The 15,426-nt window shown below is 40.3% G+C and overlaps 2 protein-coding genes across 3 annotated transcripts; one reads left to right on the forward strand and one right to left on the reverse strand.

The window, feature by feature from the left end:
• Nucleotides 1-756: 756 nt before the first annotated feature.
• LOC4327685 (trafficking protein particle complex subunit 5) lies at nucleotides 757-5,209 on the forward strand. Its single transcript, NM_001406412.1, has 8 exons — nucleotides 757-942; nucleotides 2,760-2,848; nucleotides 3,360-3,423; nucleotides 3,541-3,618; nucleotides 4,063-4,139; nucleotides 4,208-4,274; nucleotides 4,358-4,465; nucleotides 4,989-5,209. The coding sequence occupies exons 1-8, from the start codon at nucleotides 871-873 to the stop codon at nucleotides 5,016-5,018; spliced, it is 585 nt and encodes a 194-aa protein (NP_001393341.1). The 5' UTR covers nucleotides 757-870; the 3' UTR covers nucleotides 5,019-5,209.
• Nucleotides 5,210-6,095: 886 nt separating this feature from the next.
• On the reverse strand, nucleotides 6,096-8,554 carry LOC4327686 (protein IQ-DOMAIN 6). 2 transcript variants are annotated; one of them, XM_015756156.3, is made up of 4 exons: nucleotides 8,134-8,554; nucleotides 7,809-8,036; nucleotides 7,094-7,207; nucleotides 6,096-7,002 (listed from the first exon to the last, which is right to left on the reverse strand). In XM_015756156.3, the coding sequence occupies exons 1-4, from the start codon at nucleotides 8,434-8,436 to the stop codon at nucleotides 6,322-6,324; spliced, it is 1,326 nt and encodes a 441-aa protein (XP_015611642.1). In that variant the 5' UTR covers nucleotides 8,437-8,554; the 3' UTR covers nucleotides 6,096-6,321. The 2 variants fall into 2 exon arrangements, with proteins under 2 accessions (XP_015611642.1, XP_015611633.1); XM_015756147.3 differs by having other exon boundaries at nucleotides 6,096-7,005.
• Between the last annotated feature and the right edge of the window lie 6,872 nt (nucleotides 8,555-15,426).

Consider the following 15,426-nt stretch of genomic DNA (forward strand, 5'->3'; position numbering starts at 1 on the left):
GAAGATGCTACTCCCTCCGTCCCACAATATAAGAGATTTTAAGTTTTTTCTTATAATTTTTGACCACTCGTCTTATTTAAATTTTTTTACAAATATAAAAAATAAAAAGTTGTGCTTAAAGTACTGTAGATAATAAAGTAAGTCACAAATAAAATAAATAATAATTTCAAAAAATTTTAAATAAGACGAGCGGTCAAACGTTGCAAGAAAAACTCAAAATCCCTTATATTATAGGACCGAGGGAGTATTTGTTTCTCCAGTGTCTCCGCTCTGATGATCCTGTAGTGGATCCGTGAGACAGGTGTCAACCTTTGGCAGCAAAATCATGGGCACCTCAAAATTAGATATTTGCAACTCCGTTTCAGGAAAAAAAAATCATAGCTAGAAGTCGATTTTCATTTTTGGATGGAGGGAGTAGTTCTGTCCTACTCAAAATATGTGAATTTTAATATTTACTACTCCAACCAATATTTAGCAGCAAGAAGTGACGAAATTTTGCCACTATTTTGATATTTTTCCATTCTACTGATTTTTATGCTTTATTACTTGAAGAACATTTGCAAGGAAATCCATCTCTTTTTTAAACATTTTCGTTACGACTTTATCAGTACCAAACAAAAATTGCAGGTGTAAAAACCTGTATCAGATGTCACCATGAAGGCCCATGGCGAAAGGCCTAAGAGGCCAGCAGCCCAGCACCAACACGAGCCCAACTCGACGCCTCTCTTCTCTTTCTAAAGGGAAAAAAAAAAAGGAGAAGAGCTCGACTACTCCGCTCCGCCCGGCCACAGCCCAATTCACGCCACCCGCTCCGCCTCTCGCCGCCTCGACCGCGGCCGGCGGCCACCGCTCCGGAGGAGGGTGGGCAAGATGATCGGCGTCGGGAAGGCGAAGCAGTACGCCAACGTGCTCGACAAGCCCCTCAGCCGCGGCAGGCAGGAGGTACTCACTGGCTCGCCTTCCCTCCCCACACACACCTCCAGCCTCTCTCAGATCTGTGCACGCACGGGCCCCGATCCGTGCTAGAGGTTTAGATCTCGCTATGGGTGTTAGGAAGGGAGTAGGTTTAGCCAAAGTTTGCGGGTTATAGTGGTAGCTGCGCCTGCGCGAGAGTTGTTCAGTGAAATGTTTGTCAGCTCCTGGTCGTCTCAGTTATTGGCTCATATGGACTGGTAATTATTATTCGAGAGGATCGCTAATGTAAGATATCATTGTGTAGAGCATATGCCTTTGATTGGAAAAACTAAGCTGTCATTGTCATGCTTAATTTTAGCTCAGGTTTTAATAGAACTTTAGACCATAGCCTATCGCATATCGCATGGAGGCTACCTTGATACGATATGCAAATGAGACTTGCAACAGTTAAATTTATGCAGTTTTCCTGAAATTTCTTTTGAAACCAAAACCTACGCTTTTGTTATCAGTTACTTTTTAGTCAATTCTTTTTCTGTTGCACATACTAGTTTTATATATTGCGAAAGGGTGGTAAAGATTGAATTTCTGCTTTGCAAAATTCAGGTTGGAATGTTGTGCAGTAAGAATAACGATCTTGAATTCAGTTTACAAAACATTCTTGAATCCTAAAGGGGTTGCACATAAGGGTGGATCAAATAAGAATAAATGGAATGGAAAGCATCAGAATAAAATTTGGCTATTTCTGTCTCCGAACCTAATACCAAGAGTAGTTTGTCAGTTGCAGCTTTGGAGGAAGGGTAGCTGGGGCAGGAGATGAAGAACATTCAGTAGATTGAATAGGAACAGCAGGGAGATAGCAGATAGGCTTCTACCTTGCAGCAGGGAGGAGTTGATATATGAGGAAGGAAACTTGGTTAAAATTTTGCCCCATAATTGAAGTAATAGGTTCGTAGATCTTTATAGCGCTGCCCCTAACATGTTCTGTTAAGGAAATTTCCCAGCTAACACAAGCTATGATGCCATGATAGGACTATAGGAGACAGTACAAGCTATCAACTTAAACAAATCAAATCATAATTGACTTAAGGCATAAGAGATAATCTGACTCCACTGAATTTTCCATACCAGTGCTGCTGCATAGCCTATGGCCATGACACAATTGCATCACCAAAATTGCGAGCATGCCATTCTATTGCATAGATGCAGGTAATACCATCTGTTTATTACATCAGCATGGTGCCAAAACCTGCCCAATAGGCACTCTTGGTGATGAATTGGTACTGCAGGAACTGAAAACGAAAAGTGATTTTGGCATGAATGAGAAGCCTGCTGCCCTACCCATTATACTCACAGTAGTCTGATGCATTGCTTGTGTCTAGTGGAGGATGCAGAAAGAAATAATAAACGATAGTAAGTACTGACTGGTTTTAGCATCATGGAAGGTCAAATTTATTCTGATACATACACCAGCCTCAAATAGTTGGGCCTAGACGCTGATAAATGTGCCCACTTAAGATGCCTAATTTGAACCATATAATTTCAGAAAAGATCAAAAGATGTGATTTCGTAATATTTCTTTTCATTATTCCTCTAGTGTTGCAATTCTTTTTATCAATTGCCATTTTATTGTTTCCTTATAAACAATCTACTTTTCTTGACAAATTTACTCATTGGTAAAGATTGCATAAATAGTAAAAAGAAAATACTATGTTATGCTTTCTTGATGTGATTGGTCCATTTCTAGGTATGCAGTTTGTGTGTTTTACAGGTTCTGGCAAATAATTTTAGTTCCTTACCTGTTTAGGTGTTGTATTTGCTTAATGAATGTTTTGTGTATTTGATAGGTCAGTTTGAGTGCATTTGCGTTCCTGTTCTCAGAGTTGGTTCAATACAACCAGACACAGGTTGATAACATTGCTGAGCTGGAAAGAAGGTAGTAGTTTATATTGTGAGATATCATTTCTTTTCAAAACAATGAACATCAAAGTTTATTGTATAGACAAAAATATGCAATTGGTTTGTTTATGTTCTATCATGTAGTTTTCTCCTTTTGTCTCAATTTGTACCTGGTACAAACTTCATGGTTAGTACATGACTACACATTACAATTGTATCCATGAAAGATAATTCTCAGGTTTTGGTACTTACTGTGTGCTAACATCTCGATTTCAGAATTTCACATATATAGTGTAAAGGTTTTACAACTCTTCTCAAGACATTGAGATGTCTAACCTCACTTAACTAAAACAGCTGGTTTGCCATAAAAAAAGGGTTAAATATATCCCATATAAATCAAAATTACAATTTAAATCTGTATCATCCTGAAAGACAGCACTGAACTTACCCTTCTTTGCGGAATGAAATTCCTTTGCTGAATCTTTTTCATGTGTATTCTGTCATGCCTACATCGGTCTTAGGATCTCTTTCTATTGTTTTACGCACAGGCTGGAAGATGCTGGTTATGCTGTTGGTGCAAGAGTTCTTGAACTACTCTGTCACAGAGAGAAGGTTTGATGCATGATTCTTTTTACCTTCTTTTTGTATAATTGACATGGTCTGAAATACAGTGCATTGTGAAGTATATCCGTATAACCTCTTGCTTTATATAAAAAATATTTAATTCAGGGGAATAGGCGAGAGACTCGACTGCTAGGTATATTATCGTTCATTCACAGCACTGTATGGAAAGTTTTGTTTGGGAAGGTACTGTGTTCTACCTATCAGTCAGTTCTGGTTCTTACTCAATGTAACCATAATCTGTGTGTCTCGAGCTTTATTACTATTGGTCAGTTGATTCTTGTAGACTGAAATAATTGTAGTTTCTGTATAATTTTATATGTGCATGTCCTTAAATGTTTTATAAGTTGTGTACTTGCAACTCTTTTGCATGCTAACACAGCTTTGCTTTGCACTTAATAATAAATAGATAATGCTGGTTCCATTTCTCACAGGCTAATTCAGCATACGTGTTCAATAATCTATTTTGATATCAGCTTTTAAACCAGTTTCCTGCAGTTACATATGGATGAATTTTTGTAGATGTTTGTAGTTATAATAAATCACCTGTGTTATTAGTCTGATCACTAACTTAAGTGCTCTTGTTTATATGCTGATCCTGATAGTTGCTTTTTCTTGTTTTGTTTTCAGGTGGCTGACTCACTTGAGAAAGGAACAGAACATGAGGATGAATACATGATTAGTGAAAAGGAGCTTCTTGTTAACCGGTTTGTCAAACTTCATATTGTATTTCTTTTGGTACAAGTAGGCCTTGATACTATTCTTGTTTGAACAGGTTCATTTCGGTGCCCAAGGACATGGGAGCATTCAATTGTGGAGCTTTTGTTGCAGGAATCGTAAGGGTGAGGATTTTAGCCCAAATATCTATTCATGTATGATATATTCTGAGATTAATATTCTAACATGGCTTTAAAAATGTTTGTAGGGTGTACTGGAAAATGCTGGCTTTCCTGCGGTAGTTACTGCACACTTTGTGCCAATTGAGGGCCAACAAAGGCCAAGGACAACAATCTTGATAAAATTTGCTGAAGAGGTAGGAGATGCTTGTATTTGTTTTTCTTTCTTTAGAACTATTTAATATAATAGGCACAGTTGACTGTTACTGAACAATACTTATTAGACTTAACCAAATACTCGTCCGTACAATACTCATCCTTCTACAAAGTTTCGTTACCTTCTACACTGCTACTTTTTTTCCCACTAATCAATACTGCCAGATGTGGTACATAGATAAAAATGTGTACAATACTCATCCTTTTGTATTTGCATATCAATGTTGTAGCAAAATGTAGTATTTTCTTATATTCCACTGCTGTATGTTAAGTGAACATTGTCAGTTAATACTAGACCTATCAGGCGGGAGCTTCAGATGCATCAGACATAGGTGAACTAAATGGGAGTAGCAAGTTTCGTAACTTTTTTCATGGAAATACCTTAAATGAAAAATCTACTAAAAGTATTTAGTAATGCAAGGAGTATTTAATACAATGTCCTTGATGGTTGCTAACTCTTGGTACAATACGGTAACCTTTATGTTAAATGCCCTTTTTTTTCAGGTTTTACAGCGAGAAGCTAGATTTGGCTAAATTTTATCATATGTTCACACTTCTTTCTGATCAATTGGTGAAGATACTGTTGAAATGTTTTTTTGTGGCTGACTCCACATGATTTGTGTACCAGTAGTTGCGAATAGAAGCGAAGGAGAAATCGTTTTGTTTGGAACTGTAAAACATTTGCTTGGATTTACCTCGTATATAATGAATATTCAAGAATTCTTAAGATTTCCTTTTTCTGTTATGATATGTCTAACCATTCTCCCATATCGTTGAGATGCTGTACAAAGTATGCTGGATAACAGCCAGGCTGCCAGGGCGTACATTTGCTGAGTATGTTTTGGGGCGAAATAACAGCAACCAGTTCGTGCACAACTGCATATAACGGTAGAACGCCGATGAGGAATGTTTGTTATGACCATAGGAAATTAAGGACCTGTTTGGGGGAGCTTGACCATAGGAAACTTCTGCTAGAAGTTGCCCCAAAGAGTCCACAGCTTCTGAGAATCTGTACTGAGAATCTGTAGTTACAGATTCTAAAAAATAAACTAAGAAGCTGGAGAAACTGGGTTTCAGAGTTTTTCCAGATTCTCAGAAGCTGGCTAACAAACAGCTGCTTCTCAGAATCTAAAGCTCTCCCAAACAGGCCCTAAGTATCTACTAGGAAAGCTGGGATTGAGATCCTCTAATAGTGTGTCTAGAAGTACAAGTCGTATTTAAGCACCCCCTCCGTTTCAAAATGCTCCGTTTTAAAATGTTTGACACCGTTGATTTTTTATTACGTGTTTGACCATTCGTTTTATTAAAAAAATTTAAGTAATTATTTATTCTTTTCATATCATTTGATTCATTGTTAAATATACTTTCATGTACACATATAGTTTTACATATTTCATAATTTTTTTTGAATAAGACGAACGGTCAAATATATGCTAATAAGTCAACGGTATCAAATATTTTGAAATAGAGGGAGTATTAACTGTTGATATGATCGATCTCTGATGACTAAGTAATCTTGGAAGATCCGATTCCAGGCACTTCATAATTAAAAGTAGCACATCTACACTATAAAAGTAACCCATCTACAGTTTTGACGATACCAACTCGACATCCAACAATGCAGCATCATGCATAATGCTTCAGAAGTTTGCAAGCCCAAGATTTTACAATGCAGCAGATCGACATAACAGTTCAACATTTGTGGAGTTTCACATTTGTACACCATAAATATAGAGAGCAAAATAAGCAATGAGACATTGAAACCAGCAGATACGTACAGGTAAAACATCTAAAGACTCCGCTAAAATATCTTGAGGGACCAATTAGGGTGCGTATCCTAAAGCAAGGAACTAGGCCGTCTCTCATTCTCCTTGTCTAAACTTCTTGTGGCTCGACCTTTAAGAGCCAAACTGTTTAACCTCTTTGAAGTTACTGAGACCTCCGAGCCAGCAGTGCTCTGAACATCTATGGAAGAGAATGCCATCCTGTTGTTGTGATGGAGGAGATCACCGGACCTTTGCCTTTGAAGAGGTGGCTTGTGAGAGCCATAGCCACTCAGCCTTGCCTTGGCTGATTTGGTCAGGCTCATGTAGCTCGGTCCACCAACCTGACCACAATCAGATCTTCTCTCTGTTGCCAGGGAATTGTTGGCTGACAGTGGAGTCACAGAAGATGTAGATGGGGAGCTCTCATCGCACACGAAATCAGAAGAGGTAGCCGAGATCATGGAGGGAGGCTTTGCTGCCACCCTTGTTGTAACATTGTTCCTTCTGATCTTGACCGAGCTTGCATCAGAAAGCTTCGGGCCGCCAACGCTTACTTCCTCGACGCTCTCTGAACACCGCGAATTGGTGGAGTTTTCGGTGTGGGTTTGCTCCATCAGTCGGCTCTCCCAAGGTTTTGTGGCCATCCACCCTTCCAGATAGCTCCAACTATGGTTGCTCCTAGTAGCACCATTCCCATGGTGCTTGAGAGATACAGCAGGGGAGCTGGGTCTTCCACCGTGGTTTGAACACCTCTGCTAAACACAAGTGTTACGGTCTTTCAGAAGAGAAAAGGTTCAGATGTTCTATACAAAGATTAGTGTGCTGCAAGCCTGCATTATGTACCTGGTGGGATTGAGCATAAGTACGTGCCCTTTCTCTCTTGATTGCACCCTCATGCCTCATGTGTATCTTCGATCTCACGTCATCCGCAGTGCCTTGACTATCACACCATCCTGCCTGCAATGAGAACAATAGCCATCCAAACATGCAAACATCACCATCACATAGTATTATATTTCGTTTTGCAGAAAGGAGTTAAAGTTTTCAACCCCAAATGCTTAAAAAAAACTCTGCCGACAATTAGACTACGTCCTACCACACTCTTACAGGATAAAACTAAGCATGTTGACTAAATAAGAACAAGTTGCAAAGATGAATTATTAGTAGCGTCCTCCTAGGCCTAGGAAGGCATACCAAACAATGTTAATGCCATGATTCATCAAAACAATAGTTGCAAATAAAAAGTGAAATCATTGCTTCAAATAAAAGTAGTTAAATGTCATAAAATCCTTCAGCATGTCCTACTCCGCAGGTCCCTATCGAAGTAAAATCTATCCGGTATAAACCGTGTGATATATCCTAATTTCACTTCTCCCAAGTCTCGATCAAGAATTGCATTGTTGAGTGTGTGATTCTTCATCTCCTACACTTCAAGAGGCAAGATGCGCGTGTGATGCAAATCACAGAGTAACTCAATTCAACATGCATGAATACAGCGCAATCCTGCAACGCAAAATTCGCTTATCAAACTGCTACTATCGTGTACCAGCATGTGTACCTCGGCTTCCTTGACATGATCGACGCGTCCGCCGCGCTCGTCGAGCATGTCCTGAGAGTCGAGGCCGTCGGCCGAGATCCTGGCTCGCCGATCCCGCGCGCGAGCCTGCACCCGGACGAGCGCCTGCATGCACTTGAGCGTGACGGCCAGCTGCTTGCGCACGCGGCGGCCGCGCACCAGCGCCTGCAGCCGCACGATCCCTCGCAGCGCCCTCAGCGCCCGCCTCGCCTGCACAGCACAAGCATCCCACAAGAAACGATCAAAAAAGAAAATTTCGCAACCTTTTACCGAGATTTGCAAGGGCGAGCGGTGGCGAGTGGTCCACCAGGAAGGCGCGGAAGGCGGTCTGGATGCGGACGGCGGCCCACTCCTGCCTGATGAGCCGGAAGTCCCTGGGCGGCGCGCGGACGACGGCCGCGACGACGGAGCTGAGCGCGTCGGCGGAGGACGACGTCTCGGAGTACACCTCCGACGCCGACGCGTTCCCGCCGCCCCTCTGCGACGACGAGCTCCTCCACAGTCTGCTCCACTTCCTCCCCTTCCCCCCGCCGCCGCCCCTCTCCTTCTCCCTCTCCGCCGCCGGCCTCAGCCCCACCAGCGTCCTGATCCACTTCCCCGACGCCCCCATCGCGAACCAACCCGCCCCCGAAGAGCACGCTACGCTAACGCTACTCCCCTCGGCGAACGTGGGCACGAGGCGAGCGAGCGAGCGAAAAAATGGCGTGGAGTGGAGTGGAGGTGTGGGTGGAGAGTGAGAGAGATCGGGAAACGCGAGACTTGTTGACGTGTGCTTGGCTTGGGCCGTTGCGCGCGGCGCTCGCTTCGGTTTCGAGTCACGAGGCGGGCGGGGGGGGAGGAAGAGCCGTTCGGGCCACGGCGGCGGTGGTGGTGGTTCAAATTTTGAAATGGGGACGAGCCAAGCTGAAAGATGGGGCCCTCCCTGTGACTGGCGGGTGGGTCCGGGGATGGGCAAACCGGTGGTGGTTGGGGGAAAAGGCGCGGCCGGCATTCGCGGCCTCACGCCGTCACGCGCTGTCCCCTTTTGCAGACGTCGGGCTTCGAGAAAGAAGGCTCTGGCCCTCATCGGAAGCCGGGCCACGCGGACGCTGACATGTGGGCTCGAGCGCATGTCGGGATCCGGAGAGTTTTGGCTCCTTTGCAGAGCCCGGCTCGGGATTTTTTAACTCCGGACTATTAAATAACCCTTCGGAACCTTGCTATTTAGGCCCTCTTTGTTTAGGCTTAGTCTTATTGGCCTAGACTTTTAAGTTAGCTTATTGGCTTATATGATTTATAAGCCAGTGAATTTAATGTCCTAAGTTTAATGGTGGAGTCATACATCTATCTCATATAAGCCAAAAAAGCTTCTCCAACCTAGCTTTTGGCTTAATAGTGTTAGAGTGGCTTATGACTTCAAAAAAGCCAAATAAAAAACTGCTTGTTTGTTTTGCCTTAGACTTTTGGACTTATAAGTTGGCTTATAAGCCTAAACAAAGAGGGCCTTAAGACTATTAATGGCCTGTTTGGCACAGCTCTAGCTCCAACTCCACCCCTCCTGAAGCTGGAGCTCAGCCAAACAGTTTCAGCTCCACCAAATTTGGGAGTGGAGTTGGGTGGAGCTCTCTCACAAAATATACTAGAGTTGTGGAGCTGGGTTTAGGCAGCTCCACAACTTCAATCTAGACTCAACTCCTGGAGTTATATTTAGGAGTTGGAGTTGTAACAAACAGGCCCTAAACGTAGATTACCGATAAAACCGATTCCATAACCCCTAGTCTATTTTGCGAGACGAATCTAACGATGTATATTAATCCATAATTAGCGGCTGATTACTGTAGCATTAATGTAGCAAATCATTGATTAATATACCTCGTTAGATTCGTCTCGCAAAATAGGCTAGGAGTTATGAAATGGATTTTATCAATAATCTACGTTTAATACTTTTAAATATCAAGATTCCGAAGGGATAGCCCTCCGGATCCAAACAAGGCCACATCTTGTTTTCTTGCTTCCTGTTGTGTTCTGGTAGAGTATACGAGATGATGTGTGATGATGATTGAGGCCGGGGTGCACGTCGGCACTTGGGGCTAGTTTGGTTTGGTGCCATACTAAAATTTTGATAGTGTCAAAGTTTGGGTAACTTTTGGCACTACCAAATTTAGATGGCCAAAAATTTTTTATCTAAAGAGATGTTTTGTTAAAATTTGGCACCAATCCAAACAACTACAAACACTATTGAAAATTGCCAAAGAATTGGTAGGACACAATTTGGAACCAAACCAAACCAAAGTAGCACTTGGCACTGGGAGGCAGCTCCATGGACCGATCCACCGAGCGGAGACGTGTGTTAAAACTGGGCGACTTGGCGCGTGTGTTGGTGCGCGGACGCCACGTCAAAGATCGTGTGTGCGTTTGTGGGGGGCGTACGTGACGGGAGGCATTGATGGATGCCCGCGATCACGATAAACCGTCCGGTGGGCGCGCGCGCGCCAAACGGCACGGCGATCGCGGGGGGACTGGGCGTACGACCGTACTACTAGTAGTACACTTGGTTGCGTATGCGCGCCCGTGTGTATAGGAAGAAGGCGACACATCTTGGAGACACAGCGTGCATGCACCGGGCGGTTTGGCGCGATTCTGGAGGTCGCGCGTGGCCGTGGAATGGTGCGGGGATGGTCGATCCACCGCGCCGGCTCGTCTCGCATGTCACTTGTCAGTAGAGTTACGACTTACGATACGTTTCGTATATGTGAGAAATGGTTACCGTGGTAAATCTGTCAATCAGCTAATTATTTTTTTATCAACTACCAATTTACATATTACAAACAGTACAAACCTGCAACTATTATGTCACAAGATTATCTCTTTACTATACCTTTGTGTGTGATTTTTCATAAAATGCAACAATAGCTGATAATTTTATAAGAGTACCGTAAACGTTATTCTGATAAGCCAGGTCCGCCTGTCAAGTATACATGTAATATTTACACTTTTATAAATTACGCTCATATGTCAAATAGAGAAAAACGTTATAGTGATAAAAATATTTGCTATAGCTATAGCTTCGTGAAATATTCAGTTAAAGTTGTACCATGAGTTGTTTTGCCATATGGGTGGGGAGGTAGGCTTAGGGCAGCTAGAGTTTAGCCCTGAGCCTGCCTCCAAAATATTATTTAAATTGTGTTAAATCACCATGTAAATTTTGTAGAAAACCAATACACCATTAGTTGCGTCATACTTTAATCATAGTCTTTGAAATTTTCTAGCTCTGCCACTGATCATATCTAATACAATGTTGCATTGAAAAATATAGAACCCCGTCGTGAGGACATGGGCCTGTTCGTTAGAGCTAGCAGTCATTGTACAACATTGGTAAGTAGGACTGATCATACCCACTCATTTTATTGCATTTTTCACTTTCACTGTCATCTAATATATTGTTCGAAACAATCATACCATATAGAAAACTAACGGATATCGCATTTGTCATTGTATTAGATAATTTAGAAATACTTAACCTCCAAGAAAATAATTTGAAAAACTTACACTCGCAATACGCCTAAAAAGGACACTTTTTTAAGCTCTATAGCAGTTGACATGGATTTGCAATTGTGTGTAACACATGGGTGGCTATTTCAATGCATTAGAGGTATCTAACCTTTTTAGATGATGTGGCCTAATGCATAGTGAATTTTATAGCAATAACTACAGTAGGTTGTAAATACAAATGACATATGACTATAATTTTCTATATAATGTATAGCTCAATATGTGTTGAGCTTTTTTTTTTCCTAGCTATATAGAATATGTAGATAATAACCTTTTGATTCCTATCATATTTTAATCACAACCATACCTTTTTTTAGAAAGAGAGACAACATTATCACAAACCATACATACGTCATGCATTTACATTTACAGCTCATTTAGTTTAGGCCGAGTTTAGATCCAAAGTTTTTCTTCAAACTTCTAACTTTTTCATCACATCAAAACTTTCCTACACACACAAACTTTTAACTTTTCCGTCATATCATTTCAATTTCAACCAAATTTCTAATTTTAGCGTGAACTAAACACACCCTTAGCATTGCTATAAAGCTTAAGGGCAAGGCCAATATTTGTGCCACCATGAGCAATTGGATGTCTTGTGTCATGCACAGTAGTAATTTCACATCAACTACTATAGAGCAAAATATTATTCTTCTAGACATTACAGATACACGATGTGCAAATTAATTTGTTTTCTTCAACATTTTATTAAGGTATTTAAAACTGTCTGCTGCAATACGCAAGGTGTGCCCAGTTTTACCCACTAGTACGTCTCAATGGATAATGGGTTTAATTCCCGATATACCACCTCCGAACCACCAGCTTATTATTTATATTTAAAAAAATCATTTTCGCCCACAAACCCTCCCCTGTTCATAGACTGGAAATTTTGCGTGGAAAAGGACTTGATCACTATAAAAACTATAGTTGATACCCCGCGCTTTGCAGCAGAATATATGGATGAATGCATGTTATACATTATAGAAATTATAGATGTATATGTTTAAATAATGTGAAAACGATATGGAGATAATGATTTAACATTGCTTGTTTATTGAGTTCAAAAATACAACAAAATTGTAAATGATATGTTATGTTTGCGTGATGTGTCAATTTTTGGAGCTAGCAGCTAGCTGTTTGCATGATGTGTCAATTTTTGGAGCTAGCAGCTAGCTTGCTATTCGACTTGTTCTTATCGTTCAGGGCACAAGCAATGTAACCAAGTGCTCTATATAGATGGGTCTCATAGCAGGTGGTATTAGTTGTACCTAACTCCACGCAATGTATATGGACTAATGCACATGTTAGGAAATAAGGTGGGTCTCACAAGTAAAAAAAAAATCTAGTACTCTTCAACCTCCCCCTATGTACTCTACACCTTCACTCAGCAGCGATGGCGCTCGATGGCGCTCGTAGGACGAGCGGCGATGACAGAGGCGGCGGTCCCAACACCGAGCATGGCGACGTGCGTGAAAGCATTCGATGATAGCAGCGGCCCTCGCGAGCGGATCCGGCGGTGGAGACGGCCCTTGAGGTTGGATTCGACGGTGGTGGCGGTCCTCGCGGCTGGATTCAGTGGTGGCGTGGGAGGAGTAACGACGACAGCGACGCGTGGGGATGATTCGGCGATGGTGGCGGTGCTCCTGAATGCAGGAAGGTATGCGGCAGCTGCGACACTCACGGGAGGAGCAGTGATGGCGGTGGCACTCCCAGCTGTGGTACCAACCAGGGAGGGAGAGAGAATAGCAGGAGAGAGAGGAGGCAGTAGCATGAGAGAGAATAAATATGATTTTTTTTAGTTCCTTATGGGTGGTTTTTATATATAAGATTACCTATGGGGAATTGGAGACTACTTCCACAGTGTATAATACCCACCCAAAAGGCTTAAGACCCCCTTATGGCATACATTATGGACACCTATACATATGTAGTATATGGTAAGTGGGAGGGTACACATGAATAATGCCACTTGTTATATGTGTCACTTTCCCTACTCTATATTCTATAACTAGCATGGTGGCCCGCATAAATTACGCGGATCGCATCCTTATATTTTTTTTTTCTCATATACTCCCTGCATCCACAAAAGTGATAGCATATATGTTTTCACATTTTATTACTCCTGCATCCACAAAAGTTACACCTATTTCACATTTGAGTTTTTCCAAATAAGTTGTTCCTATTTGTAGTCTTTATGCATTCAAGACTTAAATAAATAGATAAATTAAATGTTTTATTAGAACCCAAGGAGTCATCTAAATACTCATTGGTTGCATGCTTGCATTCACTCCTTGATTTTGTAACATCCAAGGTGATTTAATTTCTCCTTGGTCTTGGTGTCAAAAATAATATGTGTAACTTTTATGGATGGAGGGAGTACTAAAATATATTAAAATGACAACATAATTTTCGATTTTGTACTAACTTGCTCAAACTAATCAATGTGTAATACTCCCTCCATTCCAAATTGATCTACATATAGTTTTTTTAAGGTTATTCCTAAATGATCTACATATTTGTGTTCATTCATTAAGTCTATTCGTTAATATTTGTGCATTGGAGTAAATGGACATTGATGCATGCATCCATGCACACAAGTATTTATAACCCACATGCAATATCTTGATTTGCTATTGGCTAGGAAATAGTGGGGACGGTGCATGCATCGAGTTTGTTGCTAGAGTAAATATATTATAAGAGAGTTATTAGCTTTTTTTGGTTTTGGTGTACCTATGAAACATGTAGATCAATTTGGAATGGGTGGAGTATTCGTAATGTATTGTATATAGGTGATAGTTATTAATTATTTTTCAATACCGAATTTTAGTTTTTTCTAAATTATATTTCTATATGAACTCTAGACCTCTCTTCCAACATTTTTTATTTTTTAATTATGATTTTCTATTATTTATAAATTTTATTCCTATTTTTCTTATTTTAAATTCAAAATTTCAGTTATTTCTAAATTATACTCCTATATGAACTCTAGACTCCTCTTCCAATATTTTTTTTCAGTTCCGAATTTCCATTCTTTATAAATTGTATTTCTAAATGGACTCTAGACTCTTCTTATAATATTTATTATTTTTTAAATTATGAATTTTCATTATTTCTAATTATATTTCTATTTGGACTCTAACTCATCTTTCAATATAATTTATTTTTAAATTACGAATTTCAGTTACTTTTAAATTATATTCCTATATGGACTATAGACTATTGTCCCAATATTCCTTTTGTTAAGTCTAATTTATTTATTTGTAAATTGTATTTCTATATGTACTCTAAACTCTACTTTTATTTTTATTCCATATTTTATTTAATTCTAAATTCCTATATGGACTCTATACTCTTCTTCCAATATTTCTTTTTTAATTCCTAATTTCTATTATTTCTAATTTGTATTTTTATATGGACTCTATATTCTTCTTCCAATATTCTTTATTTTAAAATGTTGTTTCTTCTTTATTTCTAAATTGTATTTCTATATAGACTCTAACCTCTGCTTTTAATTTTTCTTTTTTTAAATTCCAAATTTCCATTAATTCTATTGTATACCGGTATGGACTCTTGTCTTCTCTTCCTATATTTCTTATTTTTCATTCCGAATTTGAGCTATTTTTAAATTGTATTCCTACATAGACTCTATTTTTTCTTTTTTTCGATTGATGTGAGAATTTCTAAGCCATGAGAACGAACGTGGATGCTTCTTTTTTTTATTTCTTTAATAAGTTAATAGATTCCTACTCCACCTTTCGTTACGTCGTCGGGCTCATTGCTCCCGGGCGTCTTCATTTGGTCAGCATCTCGAGCCATGTAAGTCTGGATGCTTGATTTCCTCCTAACAAGATGGGGATAGATAATGATGCATGGTATGGGCACGTTGGATATGCCTGATTAATCAAAAACATTTAATGTGGAATGACTTGTGATAGGCCAGGTATATTTAATATGAAATGACGTGATACGTAGGTGTACGATGCACCCTGCATGCACACCTTGTTCAAATGATCCCACGAAGACTATGTGTGGATCCACCCTACTTGGCAGCCTGCTTGATCCGTGGTCT

Source organism: Oryza sativa, chromosome 1 (assembly GCF_034140825.1).
Source record: "Oryza sativa Japonica Group chromosome 1, ASM3414082v1".
In the NCBI taxonomy this organism is placed as follows: Eukaryota; Viridiplantae; Streptophyta; class Magnoliopsida; order Poales; family Poaceae; genus Oryza; species Oryza sativa.